This window comes from Gouania willdenowi, chromosome 3 (assembly GCF_900634775.1).
Source record: "Gouania willdenowi chromosome 3, fGouWil2.1, whole genome shotgun sequence".
Lineage (NCBI taxonomy): Eukaryota > Metazoa > Chordata > Actinopteri > Blenniiformes > Gobiesocidae > Gouania > Gouania willdenowi.
In genome coordinates, this window is record NC_041046.1 from 35,489,208 (window position 1) to 35,508,521 (window position 19,314).

The 19,314-nt window shown below is 37.3% G+C and overlaps 1 protein-coding gene across 5 annotated transcripts in view; it reads right to left on the reverse strand.

Moving 5' to 3' along the window:
* The window catches only part of cdkl5 (cyclin dependent kinase like 5), a 59,763-nt gene extending 40,861 nt beyond the window's left edge, over positions 1 to 18,902 (reverse strand). For all 5 annotated transcript variants that reach the window (XM_028443029.1, XM_028443031.1, XM_028443032.1 and 2 more), the window contains exons 1-3: positions 18,542 to 18,902; positions 15,352 to 15,702; positions 9,960 to 9,994 (exon numbers count right to left, since the gene is read on the reverse strand). In XM_028443029.1, the coding sequence (XP_028298830.1) occupies positions 9,960 to 9,994; positions 15,352 to 15,388 (72 nt within the window). In that variant the 5' untranslated portion in view covers positions 15,389 to 15,702; positions 18,542 to 18,902. The remainder of the gene's footprint in view (positions 1 to 9,959; positions 9,995 to 15,351; positions 15,703 to 18,541) is intronic.
* Between the last annotated feature and the right edge of the window lie 412 nt (positions 18,903 to 19,314).

A 19,314-nucleotide genomic window follows, 5' to 3' on the forward strand; every position in this document is an offset into this window, starting at 1 on the left:
ATGGGCTGTCTGACAGCTGTTGCTCACAGGCCCCGCCCCTTTCCTGGAGCTAGAGTGCTGTCTTTTTTACAGTGTATGGTCTGGAGGAGTAGAAGATGGAATTGATGACTTTTCTGCTTGAAAGGTAATTACTGCTGCTTGATTTACATTATGTTTGATTTGTGATTGTTACACTCTGTAGTGCATGTGTTCATGTGCGCGCAGCAGCCTCCGTGTGGCTGCTGTAAGTGACACTGAGTTGTTGCTGCTGCTGAGGTATGTGCACATTGAGAGAGAGAAGCGCTGCAGTAATATGCTTTTAACAGAGCATGTTATATTACTATGATGTTGCTGTCAGACTAATGCTAGCTTGTTAGCTGCTCTGAGGGAGGGACTTTGGAAAGTTTGGAGGCAGGGCAAGAGAGCAGCGGGGAGGGAGGGGGAGAGAGGGATCTGAGAGTCGCAGACTGCACCTTTATTGACAGCCTTCAGGACACCTTATTCATGCTCATGACAGATAATTACACCGTAATGTCAGCCTTATGTATAAAACCTCAAGTAAAGTGTTACCGAATAATCTAAGTTAACACATAAGCCTCCTTAAAGACACCCACATACAACACTTGCACACATAAAGTAGTAAAGCACTGCACCAATGCGTGCACACAATAAGACTAGTGTTTAAATTTTCCTCTGAACCTACACTGCATTGTAAATTATACAAGAAGCACATGCATTTAAAATGGCCAGCCTGCTCTTTGTCAAGCCTCCTCCTCACAGGTCCGCCCTAGCCTTCTAACAGGGTGACCCATTTACCATCAGCATATAGTCTTCATCTCCAATACCTTTCTCTTCTTCTCTTCCATCCTTTCACACACACTCACACTACTTTCCCTGTCTTTCCTTGCTTCTCTCTTCTGCCCTGCTTCCAGCTGGGAAAAGTAAAAATAACTGCACAGCGAAAAAAGATTGTTTTTCTGTGGTTTTTCTGAGTCTCTGAATCTACATGTGAAAATGAAGACACTTCTCTGTTATATAAGAGTTGATCCTGTCCCATGTCATATTACAGTAAGTGGAAAAAAAACTTGGAGTTGTCACATACGGACATGTTTAAATCTTTATGAAAGTGAGATTCACTAATAAGTCACTAATTTGTGGTGCTTTTTAACGCTTTACTAGATAAAAACTAAAGTTTGAATCCTTCCTCCTGTAGGCATGAGGGACCAACTGTGACCAAATTTGTTTGATATTAAAAGTTTGCAATTATCAGAACATTATTTTCTATTGTTAGTTTTTTTTTCTGTTTTTTTTTATTTTTATTAAATCTTATTTGATTGCCATACTGACATGGTCCCTGAAAAGGAGCAAGTGGATTGGAAAATGGATGGATGGATATTGTTATGTTCAAAAATTTATACAAAGGATGATCAAAAAAAAAACAGACTGACAATTCAAGATGAAGTGATGATGACGACTTTTTGTTTCTCTCCTCACATGATCTGTTTATTCTTGTGTCAACGAGTTTCCGCCTATTGATTAAAGAATTAATAAAACAAATATTATTTTTAACAACATCAGTGAAAGAGCTAAAAACAACCACTGATTTTGTTTTACCCGGTGTTGTATTGTAAATGGAACCCAACGAGAGAAAAAAAGGCCTTTCCATCCCAGAAAACAGACATGATGTCTATCATTCAAATGTGTTAAAGTGAAACATTACTAAGTAACCATGTGTACACTCAAAGAGAACATGCAAACTGGGAGCTCATAGCCGAGAGACATTTGAATCCCGCTGCTTAAGCCAGCCATTCAATCAGGATTTGGAGCTTCCCTGTGGAGTTTAACACTGCCTGGTAAAATAATAAGAGCTTGTCTCTTTCTTTGTCTCTCGGGTGTATTTCCTGAATGCTCAGCTCGACCCTCGAGTCAAAACGAATGCAAAGAGTGAAACAACTCAGCAGATCATGACAAGCATTAACAAGTCTTTTCATGTTTTGCTGTCCAATAGAAACAAAGAGCTGAGTGCTGCTCTCATCCTTTGCAGATCATTTTGGTCAGTTTTCACACAAACCCGTCGTGATTGGAGCCTCGACCCTGTAACACCAAACGTATCGTATTTGATGCGTGAGTATTGGAACCCTCTACAATCAGGGGTGTCAAACAATGTAGTTCAGGGGTCAAATATGGAGCAGTTTGATCTCAAGAGGGCCACAGATTTTATGTGGGAAAACAACTTATTTCAACATTATTGTGACCTAGTTTGCACTTATACTGTACATAAAATACAAAATACAAAACATGAAATTATTTTGGAAGAATTAGCACCGGAAAACTGTGAGCCCCAGCAAATATTTCAATAGTTTCATTTACACAATGATTCATGTTTTCTCTGTCATTTTTACTTTTTTCTGTGGGCAGAATTGGATGCTCCAAAGGGCCGCATTTGGCCCCCAGGCTTTGAGTTTGATACATGTGCTCTACATGATCAGTGTGATGATTTTTATTCTTGAAAAACCCAATGTATATGATTATATACATGCAATACAAGGATAATCTACCATGAGGCAGTAATTAGTTCAGCTGAGGCCTTTTCAGCAACTCTACAAGATTGTTATTTATGAGGAAAGATGCACAGGTGGTTTTAGAAGAAGAACTTTTCCAATTTTGAAAAGATTATGGTTAGAAAAACGTTCAAATTTTTACTGAAACATCAAAAGGAAGAGTTACTGGTTTGATGCAGTGTGATATTAGTTTATATTTCATAATCTCTGTTTTAGTAAAACCATGTTGAATATGGTGTATCAGATTTGAAACAGCAGGTATATGAGCTAATTCTAACTCAGTCAATTGTCATTTTATTGCATTTCGTACAATTTACATATCATCAAGCCACAAAAAGTCTTCTTTATTTTTCAAACAAACAAACTAAATGTTTAAATTGCATAATTTGGTAACCAACATGGAAAATAGACAGATGTAAACTCTGTGCAGGCCACTTTTCCCACGTGTACTGTGAGAAATTCTGAGTGTATCTCTATCTGAACAAGTACAGGAACTGTTTTCATTCCGTGCAACATGAAAATAAAAAGTTTGTGATCCACAAAATGAGGAAAACTAAGTGAAATGTAATATGTTATAGACTTCACTGTGCCAGTTCCATTGGTGGATATCTCATTGTTGAATAAAAATAGCACTGAAAAATGTTCTTATGTATGTATGGAATTACCATTTTGTTGACATGTTGGTTATTTATTATGTTTTTGTTGGTAAAAAACAAACAAATTTGAACATTGAGACCGGATGTATCAAATATGATACATGATTCAGGATTGAATCATAACATAATCTAATCGCTAGAAAGGACATGGGCTCATCTGTGAATGGTCTCATTTACTGGTTCAGTAAACGGTAAGAGATTCAAATTCTGATGTAGCTGGTTATGATTTACAGTCTGCATAAACAGGATGGAATCATAACATAACCTAACCGCTAGAGCGGACATGGGCTCGTCGGTGAACGGTTGCATTTACAGACCCTAGGGTCACTGTTAGTTTACCAATAAACAAACCCTTCACAATAAGGGTTGACACGGCCACTGGGAGTGAAGCCCAAGGCCAATGCAGGCTGTTTTTCTGCAGTCAGTGCCTTCTCCTCGTCCTTCTCTCTCTGCTCTGTTTCAGGTGTCGTGAAACAGACGATGGCAGTTCCTGATCTGTGGTTCACGGCTCAACTAGTCTGAGACACTCTGATGTTCTATCTCTCTATCCTGTTCTGTTGGTCCTTCTGCCCACTAACCCCAACCAGTCGACGCAGATGGCTGCCACCTCTGAACCTGGTTCTGCTGGAGATTTCTTACTGTTAAAAGGGAGTTGTTTCTTCCCACTGTCGCTAAATGCTTGTTCATGTGGCTCTTGTTGGGTTTTTTCTATCTTATTATGAATTTTGTATTTTGATAAGCGCATTGAGATGACTTTGTTGTAAATTACGCTATACAAATAAAGTTGAATTGAAATTAAAACTCATAAATGAAAATGTATATATTTTTTTTGGTTGTTCATAGGAACCAATAAAGGCTCCAGTTTCAAAACACTGGAATTTTCTATCAATTATTTAATGATTGAGGCTTTACATCAACTGTGCCAGGCTGAAAACATTATATAATTAATCTGCTTTCAAAGTACAACTGACCACAAGACAAGAAATTGGGATTAAGTTTCAGACGTAATGTTTGTTATCTTGTACAAACTGCTATTGATGAGGAAACATTTGTCTTATAAACACAACACTTCACTTGAGCCGTACACAGAGCCTCTTCAAAGCACAAACACTTAAACCTTCCCCACACAACAGATTTCCATCTCTGGAAGACGAGCAAAATGCAAAAGCCAATTTCCGTGTTCACACTTGCTTCCGTCATTTTTATTCCATCTGATATGCAGAATACTCTTTCCAAGGGCTTTTATCTGCCGCTGTCAGGGCACAACTACCCTCTTAACATGCTTACCATGTCACTCTGTTCATGGCTCAAGCATGCAGGCGTTTGCATATTTGAAGTTTCACTCAACGTATATAATGTATGGCTGTTTTAAAATTTTCATGAAAGCCATCTGGAGAGAGCATGATTTCATATAGAGTCAGTGATGGAAAAAAGATGCACATTTGGCACTGAATGGGACATGCATCAAGACAGGAACCACGCGAGAAACCCAGAATATTCAAACTCAGAGGGAATCAAACGGATTAGCCAGTCCATCCCCACCACACCAAAGAGATACAAGTCAGTGGGACTTGAACCAATGACCTCTGCACCTAGAGGCAGCAATGCTAACTACTTTGGTAGTTCTTCACCTTTTTTTATTCATCATGAACAAAAAGTTAGAAAATCTGATAATTGATCTTTGGAAATTGAAGGTTTTCTATTTCAAAAATAAAAACAGGAGGGAAACAATATCACTACACAATCCGACACAGTCACTATCAACATTAGTTTATTGCGTAAATCAAATCCCGAGCACCAAATTCAGTGTGTTGCTAGTTAGCTACGATGACCATAAGTTGATTTTGACACTTGGGACGACCCCGGCACACTCAAAAAACAAAGTACTCAACGTTTTCTTAAATTTACCTTGTAATGATAAAATATGATACAGTAGATAAATAATTTGTTATTGTCCATAAGGTTTAAAAATAATTTCTCTCTCAATAACAACAAAACAAAAAACTAAACTATGCATTAGAATCCGTGTACTCTTCATTCTTTAGTAATTCCGTTTTAAAGCCAAATCAGAATAACAAATAAACAGTGTGGTTATTTTGTTTTACTGATTTAGAACCAAGACAGAAATACAGAAAAACCAAAAACCAGATAAGCAGTGTGTGTTTTTTTTTAACTTGTTCTATTTGTCTGTGTGACGGGGAAATCAGAATGAGAACTGAAGTCCACTGCACGTCATTTCCCTCCCCAGGTCCTGGACCAGGTCTCCACACACATTAGGACTGTTAAGGATTTATTCCAGCAGTTTTATGATCCTGCTCCTGTTTTCATTCAGTCTGTGGATGTTTTAGCTCGTAAAAAGCTGCTCACGTTTATGTTTGACTATTCGTACGGTTGCCATACCTACAACCCCCGGTGCTATTGGTACATTTACCGAAGTAGACATACGTAGCGTCTTAGGGTTAGGGTTAGGTTTATGGTTAGGTTTAGTTTTAGTCACGTGACCTATACTGGCCAAAGAGGGGTGCTGCGAGCGAATAGCACGTCGGTATATTGATACAGCAACTGTACAGATAGCCACTGCCTTTATGTTTTGTTTTGCGTTGTTACCGTCCAAATAGTATCCAAATAAACTGGTGACTGACTATCAACTGTGAGGCTGGTGTGAGGAACAATAGATGTTAGAACTTCTACGATTTGACACTTTCGCAAAAACAAACAAAAACAGCTTTTTTGAGGGCAGTAAAATGTTTATTTTGCAGGTAATAAATACCGTTAACAGCAGCCGTCAACACACACGGAAGCTGATCACAAGAAACGAGGAGCACCAGTACATTCATTACACCACCTCTGGTGCCACATATCATGTGCATGTTTTACTTAACATCCATTTTTTGGTTTAGATTTATTTATGTATTAATAACGTTTCAATTCACCACTAATGTAACTTATGCGTTGCTTCTTTTTATGTCCGGACCGGGAGCAAAAGTCTGTCCTGTCACCAGTGTATCTGGATACTATTTGGACCGTAACACTGTTCGGTAAAGTTGGCAGATATTCATAAATTCTGACTTCCAGCATCAATAACTCTTTAAGGAAACATCATCGACACACAAATCACGCCTCTGCCATCAGTGTGAGGTGGACAACATGATACAAGATTATTTTTTATCAAACGCAGCAGAATAAACGTCCGTCTGTGTGTCTCTGTGAGATTAAAACTTGAAGCTCTTGTACTAGTTTCCCCGTAAATATCTAAATATCACACCAACAGAACCAGATTTAATTTAAAAAAATTTAAATGAATACAACAAAAAAATCTGTTTTTTCTATTTTTTAATTTGGTTTTGAAACGAAACAACTAAAGAACGAAGGGTACACGGATTCATTAGGATAATCTTGTCTTTGAAAAATGTCATATATACTGTACCTTCTTAGTATCTCTCAATCACTGAAACAATGAGAAACATCTCCTCAGAAATTAAAACTGAAAAACACTCAAGGCTTATAAATAACCCTGAACGTTTGCACATAGTCATGAAGTGAATGAATAAATATTTACTAGACAATATTTTGCACATTAGATGACAGTAAACATGATAGTAAGAAAATATAATTTTTTTAACTATCATTGTTTTTATCTTGGCTTACTTGGGAACAAATAGTGTCATACCAGGACCCCTGGACTACAACGAGTTTAGCACCATTGATTTAGAAGCTCTGGTAGAGGAAGGTTTTGGACAAGAATACATAAAACAACCTGGAGCTCCCAGAGCATGAACATGCTTCAGGACTTTGGGGCAGGGAAGAGATTCAGTGTCCTCAAGCAGAAGACATGGGGTAAGATATGGGTATATAGTTAGTGTACATCTTGATTCAGTTCGGGCTCTATATCTTGGTTTTTTAATCCACTTTTAACTATAATTGGACATGACCCACCTCTTTGAGCAAAATGCTACCAGCCTTGTTACTGTGGAATTACTGATGGATCTCTAATATTTTCACATAATAGCTTTGTAATTAAGGAACATTCTTTTTTTAAATGTTTTTTTTTAGCTAATCCTTTGCACAAATGTATAAAAAGTGGTATTTACCTCTACCAAAGAGGTTATATTTTTGGGAAAGATCCATTTTGGGAAAGATCCAGATCAATATCCTGAATCTTGGTCAATTTCAAAAATTCCTATCTTGGTTTATAACTGAATGACGTTCATGAAATTTGATTTATACATGCCATGTTGGTTCCTCTACACCCCACTGAGTTTCACACAGATCTAGAAGAAAACCACCATTATTGGTAAATGGATTTTTTAATGATACATTTTTCTTTTTGAACACAAGTTAAAAAAAACAACATGAAAAATATTTCAGCCCAACTGGAAAGCTACAGGCTGAGTTACTGCCTAAATAATGCACCATTCCTTAAACAGACTTCTGTAGCCTAGGTATTGCAGGCACAAAATTGACTTTACAGACATTTTAATATTAATCCTTTTGGTCAAACAAAAACGAATGAATGTATCACAGTGATAAACAGCTTTTACCTTTATGGTAATGCTTGTTCTTACTGGGAACTGTTTGATTACAAGTGCAGTACTCCGTTAATGAAGACTTCAGTTGGTGATCGTAAAAATCTGCCATTAAACCCATTCCTCTCTGAGCAAATCAAACTATTTACTTTAGGCCAATGCCAGGGGATTAATACCTGTTTTTGATCAACTAAAATAAGGTCCAGAGTCATTATTCAATCAGCACTCCACACAGTAAAATGCCTTTTAGCCAAAGACCATATCAAAAGTCCTGTGTGGTTGGACATCAACATGAACATAAGAGAAAATAGTAATTACATAATAACATCATACTGGCGCAGGACTGAATGTACTGACTTTAATTCAAAGCCCATCTAGTTTCATATCTTCAATATCTCTACATATTATTTTTGGGTTCCAGTAAAAGTTACAGCATAGATCATTATTTCAAGCTTAAAAAAAACAGCATGTAGAAGAAAACACAACAGCAAATCATGCGCTGGAAACTATCCAGACTTGTATGAAAGACAGATGAGTCATAACGCAAGGCCTTGCTTACATGCATGTACCAAGTGCGGTGCACTGATGACATGAATTTCATGCATCAACGCAGCATTTCAGAACACATTTAGGTGTCACGATCAGCCAGCAACAGGGTTAAAAAGGTCTAAAATTAGCTTAACTCTCCTTGTTCGGGGTGGAAATACAAACCAACTTATCTTTATTTGATAATTTCCTAAATACACACATTAGCCTGAGCTACATTTGTTGCTGTCTTCTTTTAACATTGTAAATTCCAAACGTATCGCACTGCAAAAACACAATTTAGTCACACTGACACAATGAAGGAGACACTAAGCACTTATTAGCCTGCTTGCATGTTCTTAAAGGTGTTTTCTCACTAGCAGTGAAGCTCTCTGGTACATGATAAGCGCTGCTTTTGTGAACTTTTTACTGTCATTTCTGAGGACCCTCTAGTGACCGAGGTACCATCAGAAGCTTGTTAATTGCTACACTGGGAGATCCATTTTTCAGCTTTTACAATGTTTTTGATAATGAGAAGAAAAAAAACGATACAAAACGTACAAGTTACTACCATTGATTAAAGAAAGCTAGTGTTGGTTTTTAGAAAGCATGACACTGTACTATCAATGAGATGTATAAAATAGTGTTCAACTTCACATCAGTAGAGGTTACATACTGTATTTATTGAACAGTGGCTGATTACATTGCTGCAAAAAGATATATAGATACTGTATCTACTACTTGTAACAAACATGTCTATTTGAATGATATACTGTATAAAACACTGTGGAAGGCCAGAGGTTACCTCTGCCAAGGAGCTAATATTTTCACCAGCGTTTATTTACTTATTTCTTTGTCTATTAGCAGGATTACTTCAAAATAACTTAAAAGAATGTAACCTTTAGCAATGGAAGATTCCATTAAATTTTTGGAGGGGATCCGGATCAATATTGATTCTGGATCAGTTTCAAAAATAAAAAAAATCCCTATTACTCATCATTATGTGGAGTTTCATCTGGATAGGACCTTGTTTTTTTTCTCGGATCTTTCTTTCTTTTGGGAAAAAAAAATCATTATTTTGATATTTATATCATTATTATTAGGGATAGAATTTTCTTAGAAGCCTTTAAAGTGTAAATGATAATCGTAACGTGATCAGGATCACTGATCCAAATAAATGCTATTAGCTGTTGGGTTTTTTTCTTAAGAATTTTATATTTTGATAGCGCTTCGAGATGACTATTATTGTAATATGCACTTAATAAATAAATATAAATAAAGTTCAATTGAATCTGGCTAGAGGATTTTTGGTGCTTAGCAGAGATTTGCGCTCTCTGATCGCTCTTGTTTGATATACTTCACCCTGTGGGAACAACTAGTTTAAATCTAGATATAAACTATGATTTCTAACAACATTCCTGTGGTAACAGCACTCATCTGCACATGGTACAGATAGAAATAACAGTATACAAGGATGTATACAATTTCCTTTGTCTTTGTTTTAGGGAATGTATGCACCAGGAAGCTTGATGAAATTAAATGATCAAATCTTCTTCTTCAGAACTTTTCCTCACATATATTTCACTGATTTAATTTGATTTCACGCCTCTGACGGTTCCAGATCACTGGATCTCGGATCACATAAATGAAAGTCTCGAATAGTGTCAAACCCACCATGGTGATAACCTTGACAATTAGATTGGCTTTCTTACCTTATGTCGGCACTTCAACACCACTCCATAGGCCCCTGGACAGAGATAAATGGAGGGAAGTAAAAAACTGATCAATACCTACTGAGGCTGAGTTTTGACAATCGAGTAATATTTCATTTTCCAAACCTGACCAGAACAAGCTCATAAAAACAAGTGCAGTAGTTGGAAAAACAACGCAGAAATTACAGCTAATAGTTAAAGCAATGACATTAGTATAACCTCCCCCACAGAGATACAGTACACACATTTATATCAATCACTTTGACAAAGAACCCACACGCTACGCCCTTGTGGCTGTAAACTTGTTTTCTATTCACTAGACAAAACTTTATTGATTCAGGATTTCAGATTTCATTTTTAACACCTGGGGTGGGGACATTGCAGTTAAAGTAACAGTTTATAACTATAACAATAATGAAATAGTACTGTTCTTGTGATACATGCTGATTTTGACATGCTTAGTGCTGTTATCTTATTATTTTTCTCTGCATTTGAGAATAATTAAGGCTATGACGAAGTGTTTTCCTCTTCAAAAAAGTGGTTTTCCTGCCTGGTTTTTGTTGCTTGCACAATGAGTAAAGCTGAGATAGGCTCCACTGCCATTACAAGCGTAACCTATTTGAAATATGGACTTCTGAACCACACTGATGAAATGTTATGTTGCTCTAAATGTACTTTGTTCAGACACAGACTTTAAACCTCTTTAAAATTTGGAAATCTCTCGTAAAGATGTTTGTTTGTTTTTTAAAGTCCATGTAAAGCAGAAATACATGTGCCATTGACCACTGAGCCATATTTGAAAGATAAAAAAAAAAACGCTGGAACCACGACCACATGCGGGAAAGGCACCACCTCCTTGTACTGTGTCTATGGAGAGAGAGCAGTGTGAAAGCGGCTCAAGCGTTGATAGTGCTTCCAAAACTGTTCGGATTGGGCCAAACAAGATGTCAGCAGAAATCCCTCCCGGGTAGAGTCAGAACTGTGCCCGCTAGAGGCGAAACACACAATCACAGTGCAAAATAAGTGATAATTTCATGAAAAATGTAGCACCAGCGGACGCGTTTTATTCCGCCGAGTCCGAATATGTGGTTTGTTTTTGGCTAGGGTCCGGAAGTTTGGTGTGCTGCAGCAGCAGGATCGGGTTTATGCTAATGATGGCTCCGTTACGTAACGTGGCTATGATTTCTGACCCGCTCATTAAATCATGAAGACAGAAATTGGAAAAACAGTTTTTGAAGCCTAGCTCCACAAATAAATTATAAATAGTTGAAAGGCTTTTTACATGTTTTAAGGAATACATTTATGACCTATTTAATGTGTTTAGAAGAAAATGTCAGAATTTGCTTTACACGGTCTTTATACTGTCCTAGTTTGTTCTTTTTCATCGTGCGTATGTGTTTCGTCTTAAAGTTGGTTATACCTAGTGCAGAGATGGTTATTGCTCTAACTTTGCTCCTTAATAACCTGTATGATCCAGGATTGGGTATAAAAGTTACAAAAAAAGTCAAGTTAATTAATTGCTGGTTAATTACTAAGCATCCAACTTCCTGAAAATACGATAATGTTCCCAAAGGTAACAGAGTAAAAGTAACACACTTTGGATCACTTCACATAAAACTGTATCAGATGTGTAGCAGTGGTTGACCTTATTGGTACAAAATGTTCCCGTCCTCATTTAGACAACACCAAGTACAGTACAGTACGGTACACATGTGGAGCCAGACATACATTAATGGTTAATTTATTAATCTTAAAATAGGGAGAGGATCAAGGTGAGTAATCTAAAGCTAAAGTACAAGTACAAGCTTAAAAATGTGGGAGCCTGAATTGGAACTCATAACTGTTGTAAAAGGTGGCAAAAAACACAAAATGACAACAAAAATACAAACAAAACAAAAAAATACACAAAATGCATCAAAAACACAAATATAAAAACAAAAACACAAAAATAGCAGAAATATGTAGAAAATAACAACAAAAATGACTCAAAAAACACAAAAACACAAAAAAGAAAACAAAAATGACTCCAAAAAACAAAAACATATACAAAAATGACAACAGAAATACACAAAATGATTCCAAAAACTTAAAACACAAAAACACAACAGAAATACACACAATTACTCCAAAAACACAAAATCACAAGAAAAATACACAAAGATGACTCCAAAACCCCAAAACACCTGTAAATATATGCAAAATGAGAAGAGAAATAGACCAAATGACTCCGAAAACACATAATGACAAGAGAAATACACAAAACGACTCCTAAAACACAAAACAGCAACAATACGCAGAATTAATCCAAAAATACACAGAATTAATCCAAAAATACACAGAATTAATCCAAGAACACAAAATGTAAACAAAAATATAAAAAATTAAGAAAAAATATTAAATGTCAGAAAAGTGCAGATCACACACACATGCACACGCACTAAATGACAACCAAAATTGCTCTTCATCTCACACTGATGAGATATTCTTGGATGAGTTGGTGAGAATTATCAACAGTACAGTAAACACTGGGTTCCTCTGTCTTCTCACATTAGTGTGAAGAAAAAGTGAGTGTCCATTTATCTGAGTGCAATCAGCGAGAAATCCTACAGCTGGCTATGATGGATAATGGCAGTGTGCTTTCAAAAGTGAAGGATCTGTGTGTGAAATACTCAGGATTGTTGAAAAATAACGTTTTGAAATACATGTGCTTTTTCTTTTTTTTTTTAACATTTAATAAATTCTCCAGATCAAAAGCAAAAACAGAATGTTGGCTTTTTTAACCTACATTGTTGTCACATGTGCTTGTGTCAAACATGCAGCGATTCTACTGGTTTGTACAAAAGCTTATTGCATTCACAGAAGTTTGTTTTTTTTCTGAATTAATGAGATAAAAATAACTAAATAAAAATATTTTGCCCTGTTTTTCTGTTTTTAAAGGAAATATTTTTTCTGTTTGCCTGAGTTGCTGAGATAAAAACAAAGAAAATAAAAAGTTGTTGCTCTGTTTTTCTGAGAAAAACAGAGCTCAGTTTTTCTGAGTTGATGAGATAATTTTACAAACCAAAAATATTTCTTATAAAAACTTCTCATCAATTCAGAAAAAACTAAAATATTTCCTATAAAAACTTCTCATGAATTCTGAAAAAAACTTAAAATATTTCCTATAAAAATTTCTCATGAATTAAGAAAAAACAAAAAATATTTCCCATAAAAACAGGAAAAACAGGGAAAAAAGTTTCAATTTACTTATTATTTTTTCTTCTGTGAATGCAATAAGCTTCCGTAGGTTTGCATTTTCATGTAAAAAAGAAAACCGGTGACAAACATGGCCAGCTGTAGGACAAGAGAGAACTTGAGATGAAATAAGAAGGAGAGTCTCTCAAAATGTCTACAATCAAAAGAAGGAGTTGTTCAAACAGAAGCCTTTTAACAAAAAAAACATGGCTGTAAGTCATATTACATGCATTATAAGAACATCAAGGTTATTTGAGTTTGTCAAAGGCCAGCGTAAGTAGTGATTGAGAGCAGTGTTTGGTCTCCAGACCACATTTTGAAGGTCTTGGTCTTGTCTCGGACTCGAGAGCAATTTTACTCTGTCTTGTTTTTGTCAAGTCGGAATCAGGATTTTCCATCAAGACAAGTTGAGACCAGCACCAATCTGCTATTCTTCAACTTCATTGAAGTGACAATATGGAGAAGCACTTGGAACGCTTTCTGGTTAATTAATGATGTAATTTGACTTTAAACAATTAGCGTTAGCTCACTGATGGTTCTGCTTTGTTAAAAATCTTTGCTAGTGCCTTAAGTGTCAGACACCTGCAAAAACTCAGACATCAATCCATTTCATTTCTACTCAGAAACTCCTCTGAACACATACTTTAGGACTCAGTCACTTGACAAATAAACATTGTATTTTCAGATATTTAAGGATTTGTGTTCTGCAAGAATTAAGTTGATCAAGATTTTTGCATGATGAGCTTTAAGAGTGTTCCAGACACCTTGTTTTTGTCTGTCAAAAATGTATTTAAAAGAACACTCAGATTAAAAAGAGCTCTTTAATTGTTTAACCTGGTCATGGTTTAAAAAATAGATTTTTTTCTGGTCTTGGTGTTGACTCAGTCTCAACTCCTCAAAGTCTTGGTCTTATCTTGATATTTGTGCATTCTGGTCCCGGGCAAGTCTTGGTCTTAGATATTGACTAAAGGTGTCCTAATCCCATATTCATATTGGATATTTATCCGTTATTAGCAATGGCCTGTATCTAAAATCTTGGATACTCCATCATCATCATTGATTTTTATTGGATTTATTGAGATTTTTTTTCAGGGTTTTTCCAATTATTTTTTTTATTCCAATTGTAGAATATTCTCATGTTTAAATTGTAAGTTTTTCCTCATATTTTCTGTTACTGACTCAAACCTTTTCTTACATTCCATGCTAAAAAAACTCGGGATGTACCAAAATGATCATTCTTGGCCGAAACGGAAAACTTTAAATGAGAAAACCACAATCAGCTGTGGTGATTGTATTATTTTTTTAAAATCACATCTAAGAAATGTGGAATATGGGTACCTCAGAACAGGACTTGGGTACCCCTGCCTCAAGTTACTGTAACTAGTTAGCAGGTTATTGTGACACAGAGGCTTTATAGCTAAATGGCTTCAAATTCACCTCTCAAGAGCCTGACACACCTGTAGACCTAAAGAAAAGTGAAAAGAGCTGTGAGGATGAGCTACAATGAAAAAACCAACCATGAATAATTCATTGAATTATAGCTCATAGTTAAGATGCAATAGCCATAGACTGCCGGTGGGGGGGTCTGGCATGCTCGGTTGGAGAGAGGTTGGAGAGGGCGTTAAGAGAGAGGTAATTTAGGCTAGAGAGGGACCGGAGAGGGTCCCATTCCTCTCTCAAACATTCCCTCTATGTCTGCTTCTTCCCTTGTGTGTTTGCTCCTGTACTCCTTCTGGCTTTTGTCTTGCAGGTCCGTGGGATCCTCAGTGTGGAGTTACAGAGTCTCAACAACTCTGTCTCCACCCTTTCCTCTGCACACACCCAACACAGCATAACATGGATGGCTGTTCATCATAGGAATGGGATCCACACAAGGTTCCTGCTGCTTAACAGAAGGTTTTCCTTGCCGCCATGATGAATTCATGTTGGGTGTGGGATACATATGTATGTGCATATACGTATCTATGCATATGTGTGTATCCATAAAATGAAGAGTCCGTCCTTAAGACTGCTCTACTGTAAAGTGTCTTGAGATACCATTGGTTATGATTTGGCGCTATACAAATAAAAGATTGATTGATTGAAAATGAGCACAGAGCTGATGGACCCTCAGTTTGACAAACATGCTGTAAAAAACGTGATCCATGAAACCACCCACCTTCTCCCACAATGCCAAGGACTTCAAACTTATTCATCACATCACCAAGGGGAGGGGCTCTTCCAGCAGGTAAAATAAGCAGCTCTGGTTTTAACAAACAGACTTCTGGTCGGACATACGGCTGATGAGTTGAAATGCAGAATCCAAGAGAGACGTGGGAAGTGTCCGACCACACCCCATCGTGGACTATGATTCAGATATTCTTCAGCTTTGTGTCAGACTTATAATCTTATCTTCGTTAATTTGGGTTCTTCATTGAAATGTATCCAACTGAAATGGTTTGAGCTTTCTTTTTATTCCATGTCTTGATTTTTGTGTTGAAGCTTCACCCAAACCTCCACTCGAGCTCACCTAAAAGACAAAACACAGAAGTGTTGAAATCCCATTGTTCCTCGCTCAGGACATGGGGTGATGGACTGCTGGTATCCATGACACAAATAGTGCACATCACAATGGAACACATGAACTGCCAGAAAAGCAGCATTTTGTTTCCTCTTCCAGCAGCGTATACACACAAAAATGGTATTAACAGCTGTTGGTTGTATTCCAAAATAAGGAAGCATCAAAAGTGCACAGAAAGTAGATCCTATTCATACTGGAAAATTCAACATCTTCAAAATAGATTAACAGGATGGTTGTTTTTAGATCTTCCAACTGAGTGATTTAAGCCTGTAGCAATTTTGGACATTTTGTTTAGTACTGTATCTGGTTACTTAGTCTATAAAGCACAAATCCTTTCTTGAGAGCATCCAAATCCGCCCTCGGGATAAAGTGACAATGACAGAATGAACATGAATCATTGTGTAAATTACAAAATAATTTAGATGATATCTCACAAATTCAATAAAACACCACAGTATTTGCAGGGGCTCGCTATTTTCCTGTGCCCATCTAACACGACAGCACTCTTATTTAATCACAATGTAATGGCACTTGTCAAAAGAACGCTTCAGTCTTTGAAAATCCTGCAACTTCTTACAAACAATTCCACAAAATTTTCCAAAGTTACACAATAGTTGGTAAGAAAGAAAAAAACTGACATCTGTTGTTTATTGGTTTGGATATGTGGAAATGCAAACTTTGGCATGAAAATGGTGAAATTGCACTAAAATTCCACCTAAAATCTGATATCCTCTTAGTTCAAACTGCTCTTTATTTGGCCCCTGAGCAAAAATGTGTTTGACACCCTGTATGTGCAGTCATCATTAGTCTGTGTGCTGGTCCTGTTGTGGACTCTGTCTATCTATCTATCTATCTATCTATCAGTCACAGAGACTTGGCAGGGGTCAAGACACACCCAGTAAAAAAATGTTACACAAAATAAATGTCCACTTTTTTGGCCCAAGTACCCCGTTTCTCCTATTTCTGAATCTAAGTACCCCCTTTGTCCGACTTTAACATTTTGCTTAGAATTCTACGAAAAAAAACAACTAAAAAGCATAATGATGGAATGAATGAGTGATAACCCACATTGTAAGTCCCACTGTATATAAGAGGAATTAAACATTATTTAGTGCCTTCTGAATTCATTTATTTCTATAGAGGTTTTTTTTTTTTTTTTTTAATCATTTTTGGTCATATCCCACCTGGCGTAAGACCTAGACTGACCCTTGTGTTTTCAGAGGATGTTCTCATCCAGATCATTTTCATCATCAATAATATGATTGTCATTTTTAATGAAAATAAACATTATAAAACCTCATATTTTCAATGTTTTTGTTTGTTAATTTTAGACTTTCTCTCTCTCAAGTACCTCCTGTAGTGCCATTGCGTACCCCTAGGGGTACACAAAACCGAAACACTGCACTAGTTTATTAAAGGCCGTGGCTACGGGTACTTTAAATGCATACGTAGACTGCCACGCTATGGATACGCAGCGCCCCTCATTGGCCAGTTTAAGTCACGTGACTTAAAGCTCCGTCATTTGTATTTTAGCTCATTTTTATTCTTAGCTACCCCTCTAACCGTTTTATTTTAGCCCTAACTGTAACTGTACTCTAACCCTAAAATGTTTATTTTTGTCAGATATGTATTTTTAAAGGTGGAATTTTCTGTGTTAAATATATATATAGATATATATATATATATCTACATATATAACTATAGTCCCAGGGACTATGGCTACGTTTAACGTACCTCCGGACACTTTCTTTATTAAAAGATAAATTCAATTTTAAATATGTATCAAAAGTAAAAGTATATTAAGCGAAGCAAAAAAAATTGGCCCAGGCTTACATGTGTTCGAATAAAATAAGTTCCAATATATGTTGGGTTTTTAAAAATTACAAAGGGTTGTGAATGTACTGATGAAGTGTGCATGGTTCAGTACTTCCAATAAGGTTAAGAATCAGTGATTGATCTATCTAGATATTTAGATTTGCTTCATATTGTTAAATTGCCCCTATGAGGAACTGACCATGAATGTGCATTCCATAATAGAGTAAGGCTTCTCTGTATATGACTAAATACATACCGACATAGTTAAACAGAGCATTGCCATTTTAATGCTGGTGTGTGTCTATGCAGGCTTCAACTCTGCAGGTTGAAGTGGACGTTCAGGGCCATCCATGGCTAGTGATAAGGACCTGCTCCATCAACATCAGCCCTCCTTTGAAAGATACATGATGTCCTCACCTAAACGCTTCCAAAGAACGGGCGTGGCACATATTTGTTTTTAATGATATGTTAACAGCTGTTAATGCAAACACATGTGATAGAATGTGGTGCAAAGCAATTATTCCTGAAGGTATGTCAGGATGTACGGAGCCACAATAAAAATAAAACACAACATGTCACTGACGCCTGTTGGTGTCAGCAGCATGCGAGGAAAATAAGTAAGTGAGGTGTGTGTGTGTGTGTGTGTGTGTGTCATAGATAGTAATGCTGCTCTCTGCACCTAAACTGCGTCTCTCTCTGTGGTCTCTGCGCACCACCACCACCACCACCACCACCATCACCATTCCTGCGCTGTCCACGCGTTTTCTCCAGCCCACACAGCAGAGCAGCCCGTGCATATATTACATTACAACGGACTTCACGACTGTATTGCACAACAACATCCACACATAACGTTTACCAATGACACCCCCCCCCCCATTCAAGAAAACGAATGAAAACCAGTAAAAGGGGGACAACGGCATTGATTGACGTGTGTTTCAGTGGTGGGAGCAGCAGGAATGTGCATTCCTACCTGCAGATAAGATGTGTCGCATGCGCGAGGTGATGAAGCTGAATGTGTGAAGCGAAGAGCATGATCATCATCATCATCATCATCATCATCATCATCATCATCATCATCATCATCATCATCATCATCTATCTCCGTGAAAATGAAGACGAGTGGAAAGAAACCTCAAGAAGAAGGAGAAGGAGGATGAGGAGAAGGAAGAGGGGGTGGGCACCCCGGGCCCGTGCGTCGTGACACGGTCCAAACGTGCCACGGCTCACTGAAGCTCGGGTCAAATCCACGGACACAGCCGATGACAGGGCATCAGGAGAGCGCCAACACTTTCCTCTGAGGCTCGGTGTTCATTGCCTCAGCATCAGCTGCTTATAGCAGCAACAAACACGTCATTCCTGTGAGCGACGCAGCAAACAGCCAATAGAAGCGCGGACGGTGTGCGCGTGCCAGCACTGCCACCGTGAGCTGAGCTCGCGCTCTGAGAAACTTTAGAAAGACGCTGAAATTCAACCTATGACCAAACAACCTCCACATCACCTTCAGCCCTGCACTAATTAACCACACCTGGGCTTATTTAGTGCGTTCTGGCAATCAGGGCCGGAATTAGGTTATTCGGTGCCCTAGGCAAGGGTGGACATTGCCCCCCTCCCCAAATAAATGAATAGAAATGAATAAAAGTCTATACACACTGTGTACAAATTATTGTTTTTAATATACCAAGAAAAAAACAATGCAATACTGCAACACAACAAACCATTGAAAAAACCCCAAAACAACCTATT